The sequence below is a fragment of the Macaca thibetana genome, chromosome 18 (assembly GCF_024542745.1).
Source record: "Macaca thibetana thibetana isolate TM-01 chromosome 18, ASM2454274v1, whole genome shotgun sequence".
NCBI classification, from domain to species: domain Eukaryota; kingdom Metazoa; phylum Chordata; class Mammalia; order Primates; family Cercopithecidae; genus Macaca; species Macaca thibetana.
The window spans coordinates 62674800-62699492 of record NC_065595.1 but is presented as its reverse complement, the minus strand read 5'-3'; the positions used below and the strand labels follow the sequence as shown (position 1 = coordinate 62699492).

At 39.2% G+C, this 24693-nt stretch overlaps 2 protein-coding genes across 17 annotated transcripts in view; one reads left to right on the top strand and one right to left on the bottom strand.

Moving 5' to 3' along the window:
* The window catches only part of LOC126941171 (myosin regulatory light chain 12B), a 392918-nt gene that overhangs the window by 60467 nt on the left and 307758 nt on the right, over window positions 1–24693 (bottom strand). The window lies entirely within an intron of this gene.
* MYOM1 (myomesin 1) overlaps window positions 1–24693 on the top strand; it is a 177807-nt gene that overhangs the window by 30497 nt on the left and 122617 nt on the right. For 2 of the 4 annotated variants that reach the window (XM_050767428.1, XM_050767432.1), the window contains exon 3: window positions 5588–5905. In XM_050767428.1, coding sequence (XP_050623385.1) covers window positions 5588–5905 — 318 coding nt within the window. Of the gene's footprint in view, window positions 1–815; window positions 986–4948; window positions 5042–5587; window positions 5906–24693 lie in introns of those variants that run through there. The other 2 variants (XM_050767429.1, XM_050767431.1) reach the window with 2 other exon arrangements.

Here is a 24693-nt window from a genome sequence, read left to right as displayed (position 1 = left end):
GGGAGGCTGAGGCAGGTGGATCACGAGGTCAGGAGATCGAGACCATCCTGGCTAACACGGTAAAACCCGTCTCTACTAAAAATACAAAAAATTAGCCGGGCGTGGTGGCGGGCACCTGTAGTCCCAGCTACTCGGGAGGCTGAGGCAGGAGAGTGGCTTGAACCTGGGAGGCAGAGCTTGCAGTGAGCTGAGATCGCGCCACTGCACTCCAGCCTGGGCGACAGGGCGAGGCTCCATCCCCCACCCCCCCCAAAAATATATATCTATATATATATAGAGAGAGAGAGAGAGAGTCAGGCTTGAAGCTAGGACCTCACCTTGTAAATTTTCCTGAAATGAGAGAAATAGTGACTGTGATGTCAGGTAAAAATTGCCACCACGTGTAACCCATTTCTTCCTTATTTTGCCTTTAGTTAGCTTCAAGTTCTTTTTTCACTTTGTATCTTTTAAATGTACTGTACGTGTGTTACTAACAGCATGCCCAGAACCATATCTTGGCATTAAAATTCCATGAAGTCCATTTTGAGACTCATATTACTACACCTATTTTTAGCTGTTAACACAAACCACTCTTTCCATTACACTTTTACATTATCTAATGATAAAGTGACATTGAAAATAGCTCCTGTTGCCAAATAAAAATCCTATATTTTGTTTAATTGGGCCAGACCCATTGACCGGCATTATACAATTATATCACTGAGGCAGCTACCTGCCCGCGCCCCTCTCCTCCTCCTGGTTTGGGACTCCCCTCCCCATCTGCTGCTATATTTAACTGCTTTCTTGGCCATAAAAGGCTGGTTGTGTGGCCTGACATTCGACTGCCTGACCACATGCATTATTTTTGAACTGGCCTCCAGGGTCCTGTCTTTAGCCCTGCCTCTTAACATTTTCTTGGACTCAACCTAGGCGGAGTTTTCATTCTCTCATCCAGCTCCTCGGCCTCATCGGAACATTTCCACCACCATCACTCCTTTGGAAACTGGTAAGTGTGACACTGAAGCAGAAGAATGCACTTGATAGCTTATGAGCTTAGCAGCACTGCAGTGTAAGTGCTTTCTTTCTGTCTTCTGAACTCAGCAGTTTTCTCAAAGAGATGTCAGAATCACAGAGAAATAGGAAAGAGAAGCTCCAGGGAGGGAAACCAGAACAGCCGGGTGCCAGTTGGGCTGGCACAGCTCTTCTCTCACATCACTGTATTCTTTTGAAATTAAGCTGCTGTTCCTGGAACTGTAAGGAGGTCGTATTTGCCTCGGATTGAACTGCAAGCGTGTGTTTAGTGCTCCTTCCAAGCACGGTTTGGTTGAAATCTGAAATGGGTGAGAGACAGGAGGCCCTGTGTTTTCAATCCTGTGGGTGCCATACAATGCTCCCTGGGTACAAATTAGACCGAAAGAAGAAAAATTAACTCTGAAGTCACTAGTTTATAATTCAGGGATCTTGCTGTGACAATGCAATGTGGGTAAATGTGAGCGTGCACAATGATATGGCCTCAAAACAGTTAAGTAATATTTCAGAGGCAACATAGAGCCCCACATAGCGATTTTTCTGGGAATCGTTTTCATCAGCTTTTGCCCTTTAATGACTGCACAAAGGTATCATAAATTACAGCTACGGAATTTGTATTTCTTCCTAAATTCTCAAATTATTTTCAGAAAGAAAATTTAGGTCTTAAAGAAACAAAAGACACTAAAACCATCTTTCCTCCCAACCTTCTCCAGCTGTCATGTGTTGGGGCTAATCCTGGCTTTAGTTAACTTCAAGGGCTTACTTGATGAAGAGGAGGTGGTTGTACCTTTGTTCCAGAGGTCAGGACTGTGACAACAGCAGGGAGGACTTCAAGTCAAACCCCGTTTACTTGTAACCTACTATCTATGTGAGAGGAATATTAAGTATTATTAAAAATAAATGTATTTGGGAGAAATGAAACAGAGTAAAAAATAGTATTGGGGCAAGATATTTAAAGATTTTATTTTGTGAAAATAACAGCATTTCAAATCATCTGGGGAGTGAATTTAGTTTATAACATAACAAGGTTCTTTATTATTTATTTGAAAATCATTAAAATAACATGTGCCATGTTACAATGTAGTATCATAACAGAAACTTCTCTAATATCTTTATAACTGCCTAATATAATTCTGTATTAACATTTTCTAACCCCTTTCGTCTAGTAGTTATTAGTTATACATGGTAATTATCCTCTATATTTTGTAACAGAAAATAGCCATCTATTTAAGGGTTGAAGCAAAGTTGCTTGCTAGTAGCTATTTTTTTCTCTTAGGAAATGCCATGTAGATTGATATCTTCCATGAGCCCTAAGATAAATATTTCTGGAGTGAAGTTTGCTCGATTTTCTTCTCTAGGGAATACATGCTGACTTTTAAAATAGTTTAAATAAAAAGTAGTTTTAAACTTGACAAAGAATATGCTGAGTTTAGAAGGATTCATTCTTCATTTTGAATTTTTAAAAAAATGACATTTGGAGAAAACAGATCACTTTAAAACTAATTCTACAGCATTAAAACACTTGGGGGGTGGAGCTTTTATAAAACTATTACTTCATCCAGGGTTGTCAACATGGCTGATAGGCCTGCTTCAGTGGATAGACTATTCAAGAATGCTAAGGCAATGTGATGTCTCCCCACCCTATGCTAAACAAACATACCCTTTGACTTTCAGTAGAACTGTTAGCTGAAGTTCACAATGCCAGCTGCCACCCTGGGAATCGACTCTCTTACCTCTTTATGTAGGGAGACTAGAAGCCTGTATGTTCCTTATGGAGCAAACAGTTGTGTTTTTTTTGTTGTTTTTTTTTTCTGCTTTGAGACTATACCTTTGCTTGAAGTGTTTGTGAGATTTGAGAGAGCTTATATATAAGATTAGCATACTCCAGGGTTCAGTTCTAGAACTTTATTTTATTTATTTTATTTTATCTTAGATTTTTATGATAGAGACAAGGTCTCACCATGTCGCCCAAGCTGGTCTCAAACTTCTGGGCTCAGGAAATCCTCCTGCCTTGGCCTCTCAAAGTGCTGGATTACAGGCGTGAGCCACCATGCCTGTAATTTTCTTTTCCGTGTATAATGGTTCTCACCTGTTTTCTTTTAGGACTTTCTTTTCCGTGTATAATGGTTCTCACCTGTTTTCTTTTAGGACTTTCTTTTCCGTGTATAATGGTGCTCATCTGTTTTCTTTTAGGACTTTCTTTTCCGTGTATAATGGTGCTCATCTGTTTTCTTGGCTTTCAATACCACCTATATGCTGTTGACTCCCAAATGTAAATCTGCATCCTGGACTTCTCCCCTGCACTCCAGAGTCACGTATCCAACTCCCACTTAAAATGTCTCCTCTGGGAGGTCTAACAGGCGTCTCAGATGTAGAGCATTAAAATCAATCGCCTGTTTTTCCACCCCAAATTGATACTTTCCCACATTCCTCCCCATCTCAGTTAATAGCAACTTGTCTTTCAATTGCTCAGGCAAAAACCTTGGAGTCATCTCTTTCTTTCACATCCTAATTCACAACTTTCAGCAAATGCCATTGGTTCTAACTTCAAAACCTGTGCAGAGCTTGACCACCTCTCACACTTTCACTGCTACCCCTGTCACCTCTAGCCTGGACAATTGCAGTGGACTTTGTATTCTTTTGCCAGCAAAGTGCCATGGACTGGGTGGCTTAAACAACAGAAATTTATTACCTTACAACTCTGGAGGCTGAAGTCCAAGATGAAGGTGTCAGCTGGGTTGGTCTCTTCTCAGGTCTATTCTTGGCTCATGGATGGCTGTCTTCTCCCTGTGTCTCCACATGGCCTTCCCTCTGTTATATACATATTTGGGTCTTGGTTTTCTTTTCCTATAGAGACACCATCATATAGAATTAGGGCCCATCCTAATGGCCTAATTTTAACTTAACTTCCTCTTTAAGGACCCTATCTCCAAATATGGTCACATTTTGAGGTACTGGAGGTTAGGGCTTCAACCTAGGAATTCTGAGAGGATACAACTCAGCCCTTTCATAGGTCTCCTGGCTTTCACTCTCTTCCCTCCACAGTCGATCTTCAGACATCGGCAAGAATGAGTCTCAGCTCAGAGTCTTCCAATGGCTTCTCAGCCCTTTCACAGTATTAGCTGAAGTCCTTACTGCTACCTACATGACCCTACACTACCAGCCCATCCCCCATGCTCACAGCTCACCTCTCTGACATCATCTCCTATACCTCTCCCACCCCAGAACCCCTGCCAATCAGCGGTTCCTGGAGCACGATAGTCATGTTCATTCCTCAGTGCCTTTGCTCTGGTCTTCCTTCTGGAATACTCTTCCCCAGAAAGTCTCATGCTCAGATGTACTTTCTAGGGAAGCTATCCCTGCTGAGGCTGTTGAAAATTGCATCCATCCCTCTTACCTGCTTTGTTTTTCTCTGGTTCTTGGCATATTAACCTATGTCATACTTGACTTGTTTTCTCTATTGTCTTTCTCCTGCAGTAGACTGTATGGTTCTGAACAAGGTGATTACAGCAGGCATTTTGTCTGTTTTGTTTACCACTGTATTTTTTTGTTTTGTTTTGTTTTGAGACAGAGTCTTGCTCTGTTGTCCAGTATGGAGTGCAGTGGCGCAACCTCGGCTCACTCCAAACTCTGCCTCTGAGTTCAAGTGATTCTCCTGCCTCAGCCACCGGAGTAGCTGGGACTACAGGTGCCCACCACCATGTCAGGCTAATTTTTGTATTTTTAGTAGAGACGGGGTTTTGCCATGTTGGCCAGGCTGGTCTTCAACTCCTGACCTCAAGTGACTCGCCTGCCTCAGCCTCCCAAAGTGCTGGGATTACAGGCATGAGCCACCACTCCCAGCCTCACTACTGGATTTGATGGGCTGGATGGTGCCAGGCGCACAGTAGGTGCTGCTAATTATTTGTTGAATGAACACCACATGACTCTATCCTTCCACATTCTTCCAGATGAAGTCCCAAATGAAGAATGAAATGGCAGAAAATTAGAAATATGTATTGTGGAGAGTCTGAGGAAAAAGCACAATAGCCAGGTTAGAAAAACTTTGTTTTTCTAGGAAAACCTCCTAGATATAATTTTTTTTAAAAAGGTACAATGACAGGACAAGCCCATCTGGGCTATGAAGTGGAGAGTTTTTTGAATATCCAGTTATGCTAAACTTCATACCCTTTTTGGTTTACTCTTTGGAAAAGATAAGAATATTAATTTTTATTTTATTTTTTTAGACAGGGTCTTGCTCTGTCACCCAAGCTGAGTGCAAGGGTCAATCATAGCTCACTGCAGCCTCGAAGTCTTGGGCTCAAGCAATCCTCCTGCCTCAGCCTCCGGAGTAGCTGGGACTACGGACACACACACCACACCGGGCTAAATTTTTCTTTTTTCTTTTTGTAGAGATAGGGTCTCACTGTGTTGGCCAGGTTGACTTTGAGTTCCCGGCCTCAAGAGATGGTCGTTGGGATTTCAAGCATGAACCACGGCACCCAGCCAAGTGTATTGATTTTTACACATTGATTTAGATGACTTGTTCTATGGAATTTGTTCCTTAATAATTCACTCAAAAAGTGTTGTTTTCCTTCAGGTGGCCCGGTTCCTTCAAGGGGCACAGGATGTCTTTGCCTTTTTATCAGAGGTCCCACCAGCACTATGATTTCAGCTACCGCAACAAGGACCTCCGCACCACCGTGAGCCACTACCAGCATGAGAAGAAGCGCTCGGCCATCTACACCCAGGGCTCCACGGCCTACAGCAGCCGCTCCTCCGCCGCGCACCGCCAGGAAGCCGAGGCCTTCCGCCAGGCGTCCGCCGCCTCCTTCCAGCAGCAGGCCTCACAGTACGCCCTGAGCTCTGACGTCAGTCGGAAGGCGGCCTCAGCCTATGATTATGGCTCCTCCCATGGGTATGTCGGAAGCACTCTTCCCACCTCAGGGAAGAGGCGTGTGCGCTGAGTCACCCTCCCAGTTACTTCTTGTTTTGTATTGGTTTGGTCTTGGTTTTCTGAGGCAGAGTTTCGCTCTTGTTGCCCAGGCTGGAGTTCACTGCAACCTCTGCTGCCTCCTGGGTTCGATCGATTCTCCTGCCTCAGCCTCCTGAGTAGCTGGGATTACAGGCATGCACCACCACGCCCGGCTAATTTTGTAATTTTAGTGGAGACGGGGTTTCGCTATGTTGGCCAGGCTGGTTTCGAGCCCCTGACCTCAGGTGTTCCACCCGCCTGGGCCTCTCAAAGTGCTAGGATTGCAGGCGTGAGCCACCGTGCCCAGCCTCTCCCAGTTACTTCTTAAATACGGCAGCCCAGCATTTCAACCAAGTGTGCAGGCAGACCTTGGTTGGGAGACCTGGGACCCATGCCTACCTATTTCCCTTTATTGTCTCTTTTAGCTTCACAAAGAGCTTGGTGTTCTCACGGGCAAGCCTTGCTTGTGTTGCCAATTTGCTATTTCTAAGAGCAGGGAAATTTTGCCACAGGTTACTTTAGCAGCAGCAGGGCCACAAAAGATCATTTCAGTACTCACAGCGGGTTTCCTCGCACTCAGAATGTTTCTGCCTAGATGAGAAGCTGATATATAGAATTTAAAATTCACAGGTCACAGGAGACTGAACTACTGCAAAGATGTATTCTATTAAATATTTTTTCAATATCTAATAGCAAATACTTAAATTCAGAACTACTATTTATGCAACAAATAGTTTCTTTAGCTCGACCATTTGATAAAAATATGGCCCTATTTCAGTCAAAGAATAATAGGAACCAACCTGTATTCTGACGAAATTAGGTTTATTGACCCAATGCAATGAAGGAGACTAAACACTAGAGGAAAAGGGGCTATTTTAGGATTCTGGGAAGAGTGGAGCTTAGATGCAGGTCTGGTCTGCAAAGTGAACCCAGGGTGCTGTTTCTTTGGAAACAATAAAGTTAAGATAAGTGTGGACTGTTGCATCCCCAAACCCCTTATCTGGGACTTCTCACCAGAAGTGGGAATTGAGGCTGCTTCTCTGCTTCAGTGAAGCAACTAAGATCCTGCAGGCAAGAGTGAGATGTTTTACTCTTACTGATAAAATTTTAAACAGCAAGCTCACTGATTGTCTTTGATATTAGAGAAGAGTTTCTCAGTGAGTCTATAGTCACTCGAAGAAGGGGGTTACCGTGACACTTTACAACAGCAATGTCTCTGGAGAAATGTCATTTCCTGTTCACTTTGCAGTTGGCTTATCTGTGGCTGCTATTTCAGCCTGATGAGTGATGGGCAGATATTTACTTTCTCAGTCCAAGGCAAGTTTTATTTTCTTCATATTCAGAATGATCCCCTGTTCATGGAGATTAAAAAAACACTTGCAAGATACATGTGACTTTTATTTAAAATCTGTGTTCCACAGAAAAAAAATTGCTGATCTTCAAAACATAGACATTTCTGGGCTATGTGGTCAATAACCACCTTCTGCCTCTAATCCTCTTCTCCAAAGTATCTGGCATAGGTTGCATTTTTTGCTATAAACGTAACATAGTTTTCAGTCTTACAAAACTTAAGTCCACAAAATATCCGGTAGGGCAACTAGAAAAGCTGTTTTCTCTGGCAATCTAAAAAGGTATTGAGAAAATAATAGAGTGGTCAGTTTAACTAGAAGTGACGCATGCTTCCAGAGGCAGAAATTCCTAAATCCCTCTTGGATTTGAGCAGCATCTGATCTATAGCTATCATTTTATCAGTGAAGGTGGCCTCCTGGGAGCTTCTGCTGGGTTCAGTAACAGCCAGATTCTGCTGGGGTTTACCTGGAATGTATGATGGCAACACTCTGAAATTCCATTTAAAATGGAACAGGATCACTTCGCAGTCTCAAGTTCATAGGTCATATTCTGCCGTGGGCTATTCATAAGGATCATACATTGGCTGCAGATATGGAAATACTGTCACTGAGGTGAATTCATTTCTTCTAGCACTTGTTTCAAACGAACTGCCTTCCAAAGAAAAGCTGGGAGGAATTAATACCAAATGTATATGACAGCCTCAATTTGTTTCCCTGAAAAATGTTCTGCAGATATGCTTAAGAACCTCATTTAGGAAAATACATATAATAGAGAAAGATTACATTTTAAATATCCATTTTCCTGGACTGTCTGTGCTAGGTTTATAAAAGATGGGCATTTTCATTATAAGGCAGTTGTCAAGGTAACTAGTTGTGTACTTATTTCATTTCCCCAGTGCTGTAGAATCCAGAGTTTTATGAATTTGTATTTTTAAAGGATCTTTATTTTCTCAACTCTATTGCAAAATTTTATATTAAAATTATTTTAATTTTATACAAATCCTTCTTTTAGCCACATATGCAATATTTATATTTATTCATAATCTGATATATCATTAGTAATTAAACCTTTAAGCAAATTTTATTATGAAAACATTTGCTCTATATAATCCTCAGGAGACTTAGCCATTTTGGCCATAAAGAGCCTTAGACAATAAACTTTCTCTAGGGAATGGAACTGTAATTATTTTTCTATGTTCAAACTCATTACTTTTTCCTTCCTACTATGTATATATTTTTGTAGGTAGGTATTTATTATGGCTTGCTATGTTTGAACAACTTAAACTTTTTGGTAGAAGCATGCTGACCTAGAAACAAGAGGGGGAAAAATGCCAATATGTTTTCCTTTGAATAATTCAATGTGAAAGACAAAGAAAGCCAACTCAATCCTGAAGGTATTTTAGTCTTTCTTTTTTTAGACCTAGAACACAGGTGCAGATAATATTTTTTGAACACTTCAAAGTCTTCATAATTCCTTTAGGTTATATTTTAGCTTGCTCAAAATGAAGCAACTTTTTCATGCTAAATGAAAGCATTCTCTTTGGATTGTGTACAGTGTTGTTGATTAAAACCCCTAGGGTTGGAAATGTGCCTCTGTGGAGTGTAAGTGCTCCGCTTGGTCTATTTTTAGCTCTGCTTTGTAGTTAGATGTCCAGGGTTAAAGTGGAAACTATGGAGAGTTACATGTGCTCAGGGCTTGGCTGACCTTAGTGAGTCTTAGGAACAATGACTAGTTTAGTGTCAGTGCGCTTGCAGTACAGATCAGTTACCAATTGTATTCTGAGCCACGGGTTATAAAGTAAATTCTGGACGGCTTACTCTAAATGCCTTTGTTCTTGGTCACAGTGGGAAAAATAAAGAAAATAATTTAGGAAAACAAAAACTCTTAAAATGACAAGATTACTACTGTTTCATGCTAATCAACAAAATATCATCAGGATTAAAGGAGCAGTGTTACTCATGACCACTTTGCAACCATTAGGCAAGGGTTCTTAACCTCTGTCCATGAATGGTTTCAGTAGAGTCTTGGATGATCTGAAATTATATGCAAAATTATGCACAGATGAGAACTTTTCTGGAGAGAGGGACTGTAGCTTTCATCGGATTTTCAGGGAGCTCTGTGACTCACCAAAGGTCAGAACCATTGCTCTAGAAAGTCTAAAAATGAATAACAGAGTCTAGTGTATGACCGGAGGACCTCTTTCCTAATGCCAATGTTATAAGGACTTAGGATGAAATAAGGCAGATGTTTACAGAAAAGGTGGGATTATGGAAAGCAGGCACCTTCCATTCTTGCAAGTAAGCTGGATCATACATTAAGATGAAAATAATTTAAAAAGAATGTTTTCTTATTCTTGTAAGTAGAATGAATGACTTACAAGAATGAATAGCTTACAAAAACCAGAGAACAGCACAGCAGGTTTCTCAGGTTATGGGAAGATTTAGAGCTGTTCCTCAGCCTTCCATGGTAACAGTAGACATTTATTCTAAACAGACTAAAATTCAGCCTATATGACATAATTCAGCATTGCATTCTCTATACCACCGAGTCTTTAGAACAGCTCTGAACAGTAGAAATTTTTATCCTCATTTCGTAAATGAGAAAATTGGAAACCAAGGAGATTAAATGACTTTTCTTCATTACACTAGGAAGGAGCAGAGTAGTTATTTGAACCCTCGTCATACCCAAGTCCCCACCCTTTCCGCGGGCACGTCATGCCAGTTACAGTCAGCAACTCCCCTTGATCATACACCACTGGGTTTTCCTTGAAACATCAATATGTAGTTTTGCATTGTGCTTCCTTTGATTTAGCCTTCTTGTAGAGAAGCTATTGAGCACCAAAATAACCAAGATTTAGAGCAGGGTACAGTAGATGGAAGGACACAAATTCTAACAAAGAAAACCCAAGGAGTGTCCATGAATGCCAATCCTGGAAACTTACAGACACTTTAACCCACCATTTAGAATCAGACATAGATATTTGCAAAGGAGTCTCAGAGACAGCAGTTTGGGTATACAAACACTGAGGCTTGAGTGACTTTCCCTGGGCACCCTAACTTTAAACCATGCCCCTCACCTACCCCTATGTCACATTGATCAACCACCCCCAGTGTGTCAACCAGCTTATAACCTCTTGAAACTACTAGAGTTGGTGAAGACCATGCTAACATTCAAAACAGTTATAATTCAGACAGAAGATACCAATGCTAAAAATAGAGACCACTAAACACAGCAGAGAGTGCAGAGAACTTGAAAGCTTGTTCCATCTCCTACCCCAATATCCTTTCAAAATGTGTTACCAAAGAAATCTGCCTTGTGGACACTTTTGTGTCCTAACCTCAGCTATGAGCTGTAGATTCATGTTATTTTCTACATATCTATTTCTGTAAAATGAGGAAAATGACTGTCCCTCATGTTGTGAAGTCGAAAAGAGATAATCACGTAAGATGTTGAGTGTGGTGGCTGGCACAGGGGGAACACTCAGTGAGGTTTAGGCGTTCTAAGTCATTTATTCAGTAAATATTTACTGAGCGCTAAGCACTGCTGTAGGTGCTTGGGATAAATTACTGAGCACGTTATATTGAATTCTGTTCTATTAAGTAGAATTATATTTTATACCAGAAGGTAATACATGTTATAGAAACAATAAGAAACAGCAGGGTAAGAGAGATCAGGAATGTGGGCCAGGAGTACAGGTTAGAATTTTCAAGAGGGCAGTCAGGCCTTGTGAGAAAGTGATATCTGAGCAAAGACATGAAGTAGCTCAGAGAGTTAGCCATGAGGTTATCTGGGGAAAATAGACCAGGCATCAGGGACAGCCACTGCAAGGCCTTACAGCACAGAACAGCATCGAGGCCCATGCGAGGGAATGAGGGGAGTGATGGATAGTGCAGGTGGAGAGGATGTCAGGAACGTGATGGGTGGGGCAGGACTGATCATGGAGGGCCTGTGGGCCATTGAAGGGAGTCGATATTCTGAGTTAAAGAAGGAATCCATGACAGTTTTGAGCAGAATAGTGACATGCTCTGACTCAGCGGTAACGGCATCACTGTGGCTGTTGCAGAAGCAAGCTCCCTTGTTAGGAGGCTAATGCTGTGGTCCAGCCAGGGCCAGATGTGCAGAAGAGGGGATGTGTGAGCAGGTGCCAGATGTGAGGGTCTACTGGTTATGGCTGAGTTCTGAATTCCTTCAGATTTCTCTCAGAGCTCCTCAGCACCCTTAACCAGGGAGTTTTGAGGCTGTGAAATGGTCTGTGGAGATTTTGCGCATATAACGAATCTTCTGAGACTCTCTTTAGGTGATATGATGATAGTAAAACCATTTACTTGTTCCCCATTTTCCCAGATTCCATCCACGCCATGTCTAAGAAATGCCTTATTCTTTTGTTAGTGTTTTTCTGGTATGTAATAGGAAAAGCACCTTGAAATAACGATAGTTGTATGGAGACTCAAATCCATCTGGAGACTGAAGTGGCTGAATCTGAATAACAAAAAATATTGAGCCAATTGACTGTTACTGGAAATGACATTTGCTTAGGAAGCTGCTGATAGTCTGGGCACAGTGGCTCATGCCTGTAATCCCAACACTCAAGGAGGCCAAGGCAGGAGGATTGCTGGAGCCCAGGAGTTTGAGCCCAGCCTGGGCAACATAGTGAAACCTTGTCTCTATTGTTGCTGATATATCAAGGTTTTACTTTTTTCCTTTAGAAATGATTTTATTGCTTCTTCTCTAAATAAAATTTTATTATTATATATAAGAAAAAAGCATCATAGTTCATGGGTAACAAAAATCAATACAATATTCTAGGGTTTGTCTTCCAGTATTTAAATACCAACAAAATGATGAGCCACATTATCTCCTATATGGTAGAAGTTCAGAGGGAAATAGCTATGAAAGTAGAAAAGCCAGAGTTACTTTGTTCAAAAGGCTGTTGCATTATGTTGTTTTTATTTTTTAATAGATGGGATCTTGCTCTGTTGCCCAGGCTGGAGTGCAGTGGTGCGATCTCGGCTCACTGCAACCTCCACCTCCTGGGCTCAGGCGGATCCTCTTGGCTCAGTCCTCTCAGCCCACAAGTAGCTGGAACTACAGGCACACGCCACCATGCCTAGTTAATTTTTGTATTTTTTGTAGAGATGGGGTTTCACCATGCTGCTCAGGCTGGTCTCAAACTCCCAAGCTCGGGCAATCCGCCCACCTTGGCATCCCAAAGTGCTGGGATTTCAGGTGTGTGCCACTGCTCCCGGCCTGTTGCATTATGTTCTGAATCCCAAAGACCAACCCTAAATCCAAGGAGAGTGGTCCTCTCTATGTACCAGCCTCCTGCTCCAGCTTCCTCAGCTGTAAACACAGGGAGACATAGCTAGGATTCTCACTCCTGGTAACAACAGGTTCCCATAATTGGCAATTTATAGATCCATAGAACTGTGGAATGTTAAAGCAAGAAAGGACCAAAAGTTCATATAATTTAAGCCCTTCCTTTCATAGATATGTAGAGTGAGGCCCAGAAAGACATGGTTCCTTCTTTGCCTCCTGTGCTTGACTCTTTTGTCAGGCTCTCATGCAGCCTAAATCAAGTTGAGATGGCACCAGATACACTCAGAATGGCATCATCTTCCCTAGGCAGGTGAATCATGCTGTGAGAAGGAAGGCATGTCCTTTTCTAGAGTGGATTAGAATGAGTCAGCCAGAGGAGGAGGAAGGGCAAAGCTGCTACCTCTCTGGGCTCAGAGGTGAAACATTTGCTCTGTCCCTGCAGAGCCTTGACCTCCACAGTATCGGCACTGGCCAGGTAATGGGGTGTAACTGAACATCCACAGAGAGATCTCTGGACTCTGGAAGCCCAAGGGTGCCCTTGCAACAGGCTTGAGGTTTCCCACAGCCATCTTTTAGATGAAACAAGAAAGCAAGAGTAGGGTAACTTTTATGCAATGTCTAGTCAACCCCAGTGACCATCCCAAAGTAGAGTGGGATGTTGGCGTCTGGGCTGCATTATAAATAAGTGAATAAGACCTGCTTTGACAAACCCTGGACACCTCAGTTCACAAAGAAACAACCTTAGACTTCATAAGGCATTTCCTGGTACTATTGTCAAGTGTCTTTATACTATAATGTCTAGGAAATATGGGGTAAACTCTTTTACTCCTGCCTAAAAACCATAATCTAGTCTGATTAAATTCACTTATGGAGTAGTCAGAAGTGAATAAAAACTGAAGGATGTATATAGATAAGAACCATACGATATTTAATTCTCTCAGAGTTTTACACATTCACCTTTTCTAGAACAAATGAATATTCTGCATTCCTAGGACATTTGTTTTTATATCATGGCTATACACTAACTGTGGAAAGTTACCGAAAAAGCGAGTAAAAAGCGAGTAAAAATAGCAATGGAAATTTAAATCATGGAAAAAATAAAGCAATAAATTAAATGAAAAAATTGTGGTTGTATTCCTATTTAGTTTTTTTTAATTTAAAAAAAGCTAAAAGTGAGATATTTCTATGGCTAAGAGCAAAATGAAGAGAAGAGATTAGTGTAAGATAAATAATGCAAAAAAATTAAAATCCAAGGGAAGGTTATTTATTTTGACATCATAGTATTTATTATGATGCTACCTGTCGATAAATTTCAAGGATCATGTCGATCTAAATAAATTCAGGTTTGTACCATAAGAAACTTTTCCTGAAAAGCATATTAGCAAAAAGAGGACTCTTTTCAGCTTCCTACTTGTCCATGAACTTTGATGTTCTCCTGAAACCTCCGTGTGTGTCAAGACTGGGAAATGGGAGAATGAAAAATCAGTAGGTGTTAGGCCACCGGGATTGCCTGTATCAAAGGAGGAGGAGCACAAAACCAAACTGCTGTCAATCAAAAGTAGCTCCAAAACAACGTTTTCACAAAAGTCCAAAGAACAGCATCATTTTTCAGGTTTTGCAAAGAGGAAATTGTGGCTGATAGAAAAGTAGAGAGTAGAAAAGAGAATGCAAATTCCCAGTGACTCTGCACTGGGTCCTGAAGATGACAGCCATAATTCAGATGCTGAAGCTCTGCAGAGGAGCAGCTAACCGGAGCAAAGACAGCCCAGAGGAGGCCCAGAAAAAGCTTGACCCACAGCTTAAAAACATGGCCTCTTTCTCTCTTCCAGTAAACGACTGATCATCTTGCATATATGTGAACAGTACTGAGCTGTAAATATATGTAAAGATGAAGTTTTTAAAGGAACGTTGTTAGAATAGAAAAAATGAATTCAGCTCTTTTGTGGCCACTCAGTAAAGCCTAATGACAACACATAGATAGGTCAGCATTAAAAACAGAGCTTTTCATCCTGGGATGTCCTACCCATCTTTCAACGTCCAGCTCTTCCACAAAGGATTCCCTGATAACTCTAGACAGAAACTCGTTCTCGAGTGTGTGAATTCACATTTTGTTTGCACTGGCTTTGTGGTTACTGGCCTGCCTTCTTTGTGTTCTTCCATCCTTTCTTCCTTGATTGACATCATATATTTACTCCCTTACTAGACGTAAAGCTCTCAGAATACAAGGGTTTTACATTTATCTTTGTATCCTACTCCTACCCCAGTGCCAAACACAGTATTTTACACACAGTAGATACTCAGTAAGTTTTTTTGTCGAATAAATGAAATTGCTACAGAATGTTAAGAAATAAACCTGTGAGGATTTCAGTGGTATTGTAACATATAACATGTTTTATTTATATATATATATATATATATATATAGTGATATATATATATATATAGTGAACGATTGAACAAGGAGATTATTCAATAATGTTTGAAATAAACTTTCTCATGCACTTTCTGAAATATCAGCTGGGTTGTATGCTAAGTTTACATTTAACTCTGTAAGAAACTACCCAGTGGTTTTCCAAAGTTGTTGTACTGTTTTACATTCCCACAAAAATGTATGGAGATTCTAGTTTATCCACATCCATGCCAACATTTATTATTTTCTGTCTTATTTATTACAGCCATTATAATGTATGTGTAATAGAGGTTTGTGTGTAATGTGGTTTTGATTTGCATTTGCTTAATGACCAATTTTGTTAACCATCTTTTTTGCATTTAGTAGCCATTTCTGTATCTTCCTTAGTGAAATGCCTATTCAAATCTTTTGCCCATTTTTTAATTGGATTTTTTTCTTATTGAGTTGTCATAGTTATTTAAATAGTTTGGATACAAGTTCTTTATTAGATATGTTTGCAAATATTTTCTCATATTCTGTGCCTTGTCTTTTCCTTCTCTTCACCACAGTGTCTTTCCAAGACCAGAAGTTTTTAATTTTGATGAAGTTCAGTTCAACAATTTTGTTCTTTTCAAATCATGCTTTTGGTATTATATCTAAGAACTCTTTGACTAAGTCAACACCTTAGGGAGTTTCTCTCATCTTTTCTTCTAAGAGTATTATCATTTCAGCGCTTAATATTTAGAACTGTGATGCATTTTGAAGTAACTTTTTGTGTATAATATTGAGTAAAGCTCTAAATTCATCCTTTCACATATGGGTGTACAATACAACTGATTGCCCCAGCAACGTTTGTTAAAAAGATTATCCCTTCCCCCATTAAATTTCTTGATACCTTTATCAAAAATCAATTGACCATAAATGTAGAGGTTTATTTCTGGACTATCAATTCTGTTCCATTAATCTATATGCTTGTTCTTATACCAGTACCATACTGTTTTATAAAAAGTTTGAAACTGGTGAATGTAAGTCCTCTTAGTTCTTCTTTTACAATATTGTTTGCCTATGTAGTTCCTTCATATTTCCATATAAATTTTAGAATCATTTTGTCAATTTCTACAAAGAACAAAGTCTACTAGGATTTTGATTAGGATCATGTTGAATCTGTAGATCAATTTTGAAAAAATGTATCATTTTAATAATGTTGAGTTTTCCATTCCATGAACATGGAATGCTTACTTATTTAGTTGTTCTTTCACTTATCATAATAATGTTTTGTAATTGTCAATGTACAAGTGTTATACTTCTTTGTTAAAGTTATTCCTTAATATCTTATTCACTTTGATGCTATTGTGAATGGAGATGTCTTAATTTAATTTTTGGATTATTCATTGCTAGTATATGGAAATATAATTGATTTTTGTGTTTTGATTTTATATCCTATGACCTTGCTGAACTCATTTATTAGTACTAGCAATTTTTGTGTGTGTATTTTTTAGGATTTTCTACACATCGGATTATATCATCTGTAACAAAAGGTGGACTTACATCTTTTCAATTTTTTAAAAATTAATTACCCTGACTAGAACCTCCAGTACAATGTTGAATAAAAGTGGTAAGAGCAGATCATTGCCTTGTTTCAGTCTTAAGAGGAAAGCATTTTATTTTTACCATTAAATATGACATTAGGTGTAGATTTTTCATAGATGTCCTTTATCAGGTTAGGGAAGTTCCCTTCTATTTCTATTCTATTGAGAGTTATTAATAAGAATGCTGACTTTTGTCAAATGCTTTTTCTGCATCTATTGAGATGATAGTATGGTTTTTGTTTTTTATTCTATTAATATGGTATATTACACTGATTGGTTTTCATGTGTTAAATCAGCCTTGCATTTCTGGGATAATCTTCACTTGGTTGTCTATATTGCTGGATTCTATTTCTTAATATTTTATGAAGGATTTTTGCATCTATATTCATGATGGATATTGGTCTGTAGTTTCCTTTTATTATAATGTCTTTGTTTGGCTTTGATATCACGTAATACTGACCTTATAGAATGAGTTAGAAAGTGTTCCCTTCTCTATTTTTGGGAAAAAAAAGATAAATGATTGGTATTATTTCTTTAAGTATTTGATAGAATTCATTAGCAAAGCTATTTGGGCATGGACTTTTCATTGTAGGAAAATTTTAAATTACCAGTTCGAGTTCTTTACTTGTTCTTGATCTCTTCAGATTTTTAAATTTGTTCTTGAGTTAGTTTTGGTAATTTGAGTCTTTATAGGAGTCCTATTTTGTCTAAGTTGTCTAATTTGTTGGCATAAAGGCATCTACATTATTTCTTTGTGAGCCTCTTAATTCCTATAAGGTTGTTAGTGATGTCTCTTCTTTCATTCTTGATTTTAATAATTTGTGTCTTCTATTATTTGTAGTCAATTTAGCAAAAGCCTTACTAATTGTCACGATCTTTCCAAAGAACCAACTTTTGTTTCATTAATTTTATTGTTTCTCTGTTTTCTTTTTATTTCCCCTCTAATCTTTGTTATATTGTCCTTCTGCTTGTTTTGTGTTTAGTTTTATCTTTTTCTAGCTTCTTTTGATGGAAGCTTAGATTATTAGTTTGAGACCGTCTTTTCTAATACAAACACTTAAAGCTATATATGTCCCTCTAAGTACTGCTTTAGCTATATCCCATATATTTTAATAAGTTGTGTTTTTGTTTTTATGTAGTTCAAAGTATTTTCTAATTTCTTTTGTGATTTATTTTTGACCAATAGGTTATTTAAAAGTATGTTGTTAATTTCCTTATATTTGAGGATTTTCTAAATATTTTTCTATTGTAGCTTCTTGTTTAATTCTTCTGTTATCTGGGGATATATTTTCCATGATTCTAGTTCTTTTAAATTGATTTAGATTGTTTTGTGAACTACCATAAGAACCCTCCTTGAGAATGTTGAAAACAATAAGTATTCTATTGTCCTTGGGTAAAGTACTCAAGAAAGATCAGTCACGTCAAGGTAATTGATAGTGTTTTGCAAGTATTTTATGTTCCTGATGATGTTTTAAATCTAGTTATTCTATCAGTTATTGTGGGTGGAATATTGAAGTCTCCAACCATTATTTTTCGGTTTCACATTTCTTTTAATTCTGTCATTTTTGCTTTATGTATTTTGGGGATCTGTTTTTAGGTGTATATACATTTATAATTATTATGTTTTTCTGAGGAATTGACCATTTTATCATTATGAAATGTTTCTCTTTGTTTCTAATGTTATTTCTTGATGTAAAGCATATTATGTTTTATATTAATATAGCTTACCATTTGCATGGTATATCTTTTTTATCCTTTTACTTTAACAAATGTGTCTTTAGAGTGTGCCTCTTGTAGCAGCATATAAGTGAATTAGTGGAATCTTTTTTTTTTCCAATCAGTCTGACAACTTCTGCCTGTTCCTTGCAGTTTTTTAATTCCATTTACATTTAATAAAATTACTGATATAGTTGTATTTATGTCTGCCACTTTTTTTAGTGTATCTCATATCTCTTTAATTACTCCTTTATTGCCTTATTTTGTATTAAATGAAACTTTTTAGTGTATCGTTTTAATTCTTATGTTTCTTGACTATATTCTTTGAGCTATTTTCCTAGGGATTGCTTTAGGAATTGCAATACACATACTAACTTATCTCTATCTACTTCAGATAATATATACTCACTGAATACCAGTAAACATAGAAACTTTTCTCTAATATAGCTTCATTTCCTTTTCCCTCCTTTGCACTATTGTCAAGTATATTACAACTATGAATGTTGTAAACCCAACAACACAATGCAATAAATATTTTCTACAATATTATGTCTTTTAAAGAATTTAAGAGAAGGCCAGTTGCAGTGGCTCACATGTGTAATTCCAGCACTTTCAGAGGCTGAGGTGGGTGAATCACTTGAACTCAAGAGTTTGAGACCAGCCTGGGCAGCATGGTGAAATCCCATTTCTACAAAAAATACAGAAATTAGCTGGGCATGGTGATGTGTGCCTGTAGTCCCAACTACTTGGGAGGCTGAGGTGGGAGGATGGCTTGAGCCCAGGAGGTCGAGGTTACAGAGTTATGATCACGCCATTGCACTCCAACCTAGTTGACACAGCAAGACTCTGTCTAAAAAAAATAAAAAAATAAAAAAAAAAAGAATTTAATAGAATATATATGCGTAAAAATTTACATACATATATGCGTATAAGCTTATATACATATAAATTTATATACATAGTATGTATAAGCTTATATACATATATGTGCATACACATGAGTGTATGTGTGTATGTACACACACTGTCTTTTGTATTTACCCAATTATTTACTTTCTGGTGTTCTCCATTTTTTTAATGTGGGTTTAAATTACAATTAAATTACCTTTAATCTTTTTATTTTTTTCTCTTTTTGAGTCGGAGCCTCACTCTGTCGCCAGGGCTGGAGTGCAGTGGCATGATCTTGGCTCATTGCAACCTCTGCCTTCCAGGTTCAAGTGATTCTCCTGCTTCAACCTCCTGAGTAGCTGGGATTACAGGAGTGCACTGCCACGCCCAGCTAATTTTTGTATTTTTAGTAGAGACGGGGTTGCACAATGTTAGACAGGCTGGTCTCAAACTCCTGACCTCAAGTGATGCACCCACCTTGGCCTCCCAAAGTGCTAGGATTACAGGCATGAGCCACTGCGCCCAGCCAGATATAGAATTCTTGATTGACATTGTTTTTCAGCACTTAAATATGTCATGTCAGTGCCAATTTTCCTGATGAGAAGTCTACCATTCACAGTATTATTGTTCCCCTGTGTGTAAAGAATCATTTTACTCTTGATGCTTTCAAGGTTTTTCTCTGGCTTTGACTTTCAACAGTTTGACTTCGATATTTCCAGGTCTGTGTGTCTCTTTCTGTGTTATTCTACTTGGGTTTTTTGAGTGTCTTGGATCCACAGATTAGTATTTTCATCAAATTTTGGAAGCTTTAGTCTATTATTTCTTCAAATATATTTTCCTGCCCTTTCTCTGTCTCTTCTCTTTCTGGCATTGTCATTACTCACATGTTAGTATGTTTGACATCGTCTCACAGGTTTCTGAGGCTCTTTTAATTTTTCTTTATTCTTTTATCTCTCTGTGCTTTAGACTGGGTAATTTCTATTTTCAACTTTATTGATTATTTCTTCCCTTATCTAACATCTGCTGTTGCGTCCCTCTAAGAAATTTTCATTTGTTATTGTACACTTTAACTCCAGAGTGTCCTTTGATTTTATTTTATAATTTATATTTCTTTGTTGACATTCTCTATTTGTTGAGTCCTTGTTGTAATACATTCCTTTAACTCTGTAAACATGGTTTCCTTCAGTTTTTGAACATATTTATAATTGCTGCTTTGAAGTCTTTGCTAAACCCAACATCAAGGACAACCCAGAGACAATTTTGGTTTACTACTATTTTCTCATTGGTGTGAGTTACATTTTCCTGTTTCTTGGCATGTCTCATAACTTTTATTGTTGTTAAAAATGGGACATGTCAGATAATACATTGTTACAATTCTGAATTCTGAATTTTCCTCAAAGTGTGTTGTTACTGTATTTTGGTTTTGTTTTTTTGTTTTTGGGTTTTTTTGTTTTTGTTTTTGTTTTGAACTGGAGTCTCACTCTGTTGCCCAGGCTGGAGGGCAGTGGCGTGATCTCAAGTTTTGTTTAATAATTTGGCTGGACATACTTGTAGAATCTCTTTAACTACTATGTGGCTGTAGGTGTCTCTGCTCAGCTTTGTTTTGTTTTTTAAATTCTTGTTCTCGTTTTTAAGCCTAAATTCCTAAGAATCACACTGTGTTTGCATAGATTAATGGCCAATGAGTGGTCAGACATTGTGCCCAGACAGCTCAAGACAATAAATCTTCCACCCTCTGGCAGTAGATCTGTGTGTGTGTTGGGGAGCACAGTTAAAGTGTGCCGGTAATTTTTTATTTGCTTTTCGAGACGGAGTCTCACTGTGTCCCCCAGGCTGGAGTGCACTGGTGCGATCTCGGCTCACTGCAACCTCCGCCTCCCAGGTTCAAGCGATACTCCTGCCTCAGCCTCCTAAGTAGCTGGGCCTACAGGCATGTGCCACCATGCCCAGCTAATTTTTGTATTTTTAGTAGAAACGGGGTTTCCCCATGTTGGCTAGGATGGTCTTGATCTCTTGACCTCATGATCCACCCACCTCGGCCTCCCAAAGTGCTGGGATTACAGGCGTGAGCCACCGTGCCCAGCCTGTGTGCAGGTAACTTTTAAGTAAGTCTGGTTTTGCTTAATTCCAGGCTCTCTTGCCTGTCCACTGCACGTGTGCACAGGTTTACAGTCAGCCAATGATGTATGGAAAAATTGGGCCTCTCCAATCTTTCCTACACATATTTGTATGGAGAGCTTCTGAAGGCCCCTATGACTATTTTATTTTCCAGATTTTCCTGGTAAATTTCTGGCTGATCTACCAGTCTGCTGCTTGTCCCAAGCCTGATTGTAACCTCAGGCTAGCTGAGCTGCTGGTCTTCCCTTGTTTGTTTGCCACCTAGATTGCTACTGTTATTGACAATGCTGCTGGATGTGGGGTTTATCACATTGTGCCCAAATCAAGTCATTCTTCCCTGGCTGCTCCTTTTCATGCCTTTTCTCATCTTGGTTGAACTACCTTATGGACTAAGCTGGGAGTAATGGATGGGAGAAGCGTAGGCAGGAATGACACACAGACTCCCGCTGCTCATACATGAAATTCATTTGTTTGTTTGTTCTATGAATAACTTCTCAGTGTAGCATATGCCTTTGATTGATTTTCAGAGCCCTGATTGGTTATTTTTGACAATGTGTTCTATATCATCACTGCTTTGGAAAGAGGAGCTGAGGAACTATTCCTTCCACCATACTGGAAGTCCCACCTCTGCCTCAGCCATTTTTAATCATTCCTCATCTGATTCTGATGTGAAACCAGGGTTGAGAATCTTTGCGCTAGGGTTGGTTACAGGAGAATAAATCTTTTTTTTTTTTTTCTTTTTCTTTTTTTTGTGATGCTGTCTCCCTCTGTCGCCCAGGCTGGAGGGCAGTGGCGCCATCTCAGTTCACTGCAACCTCCCCGTCCTGGGTTCAAGGAATTCTCTGCCTCAGCCTCCTGAGTAGCTGGAATTCTAGGCATCCGCCACCATGCCCAGCTAAATTTTGTATGTTTAGTACAGACGGGGTTTCACCATCTTGGCCAGGCTGGTCTTGAACTCCTGACCTCGTGATCCACCCGCCTCGGCCTCCCAAAGTGCTAGGATTACAGGTGTGAGCCACTGCACCTGGTCATAAATCTTTATTTCACTTCATTCAATAAACATTTATTGAGTTGTGTCAGGCACTGGGTACAATGCTGAGGATATGAAGATCACTGAGACCATCCCTCTTCTCAGGTAGTCACAGGCAGTGGGAAAGACAGAGAAACCAATAATGCAGCCTAACCCTGAGCACGTAAGGATGGGTGATGCTGGCTTTGGGAGCACAGTCAGTGGAGACAATGCCCACAGTTCATCCTTTCTCTGAAACATGCTGATAGGCTGTCAGAATGTTTTCAGAAAGTAACATAGCCATTATGCAGGTCTACACTTCCCATAAACGTGAATACATTTATTCATCCTAGTAAACCTGGAACAATTTCCCCAAATTATATGGTGATTATAAACATAACTTTAGGGGGCCAACATTTTATTTTATGTTCAGTTTAATGACTTTTTTTGTGCTTTATTTTAGCTGTAACTGATTATTTTATAACTTCAATTTAGGTGAATAAATTCAGGAACAACGAATCAACATCAAAGTCATCATGGACAGTATGACATGGTTTTATGGTCTCCAAACTGGGCAGTCCACAAAGGCAAGCCACTGGGGTATAGAACGAAATAGTAACACTTTTTTTTTTTTTTTTTTTTGAGACGGAGTCTCGCTCTGTTGCCCAGTCTGGAGTGCAGTGGCGTGATCTCGGCTCACTGCAAATTCTGCCTCCTGGGTTCATGCCATTCTCCTGCCTCAGCCTCCCAAGTAGCTGGGACTACAGGTGCCTGCCACCACGCCCGTCTATTTTTTTTGTGTGTGTGTGTATTTTTTAGTGAGATGGAGTTTCACCATGTTAGTTAGGATGGTCTTGATCTCCTGACCTCGTGATCCGCCTGCCTCAGCCTCCCAAAGTGCTGGGATTACAGGTGTGAGCCATTGCACCTGGCTGTAACACTTCTTTTTTTTAAAAAAAAATCAAATGCGATCTTTAGCTTTTTTCTATTGATTGAATGTTTCATAAAATTGGACTATTTATACAGTAGTATATGGATAGAACTTATAAATAAACATATGTAGGTAGTATGCCCCCAATTTTAAAAATTAAGAGTACTTGATCATAAAAGTTGGAGATCCCTGCATTTTGGGAGGCCGAGGGAGGCAGATCACCTGAGATCAGGAGTTTGAGACCAGCCTGGCCAACATGGCAAAACTCCGTCTCTACTAAAAAGTACAAAAATTAGCCGGGCATGGTGGCGTGCGCCTGTAACCCCAGCTATTCAGGAGGCTGAGGCAGGAGAATTGTTTAAACTCGGGAGGCAGAGGTTGCAGTGAGCTGAGATCGCGCCATTGCACTCCAGCCTGGGCGACAGAATGAGACTCCGTCTCAAAAAAAAACGTTGGAGATGACTGGTATAGTGAAAAGAACACTAACCTGAAAATCAAGAAGAGATGAGTGCCAGTCCCAGTTCACCACCAACTCACTGTGTGAGCATGGGTGACTTACAAACACTCTCCAGGCTTTGCTTTCCACATCTGTCAAATCAAGGGCCTGGTATAAATATCCCCAAGTCCGCTTTCAGCTCTGAAATTCTATAAATGGTTTTATTCTTGCTTTTCCTGTTATGAAGTTGAATAAGCAGGGGGTTATAATATTTTCTCTTCAGTATTTGAATTAGACGCAGGTGTAAGTCTACTTCTGAATTCCTGGAATATTTCCAGAGAGTGCATGTTGTACCTTGGCTACGTCTCTTCCCTGTGGTGCTACCAGTCATAGATGTATGTGATAATGTCCTACACAGCAGGATATGTATTTAAAATCTGTTAACTGCAGACATATTAACAAGGACTAGCATAATTGGTGGGGAGTACAAAAAGATGTACCTAGATATAGATACAGTTACAGGCTCATAGATACCTGTGCACACACACAATTAACCCTTGCCTTTTGCTTAATTTGATTGCTTTCATCAAAATTCAGAAAGCTTCAAGATTTAAGCTAAGCACATTAAAAAACACTACATCTAGTTTTAATAGGTAACGACGGACACCAATCCATACATATTAAGTTTGGTAACTACTCAGAAGTAAGTTGTTGGCTTATTTTCAAAATTTAAATACATAAAAGCCCAAGGGGTTAGCAAGCCTTTATTTAGCTCTTTGATTTAAGATCAAAGAAATTTAAAATCTACATATTATATGTAACTCCTCTAGAAACATTTTTCAACTTTAAAATTCGATAGAGTAAGATGTTGGACTTCAGAGGTCATGGATCATGACAAAATAGACTATGGATGTTTTTCTTAAGATAATTATGCTTATTATAACAGTCACTTTCTTTAAAGTTTGTATCTCTCTGTTTTAGTTTTTTTTT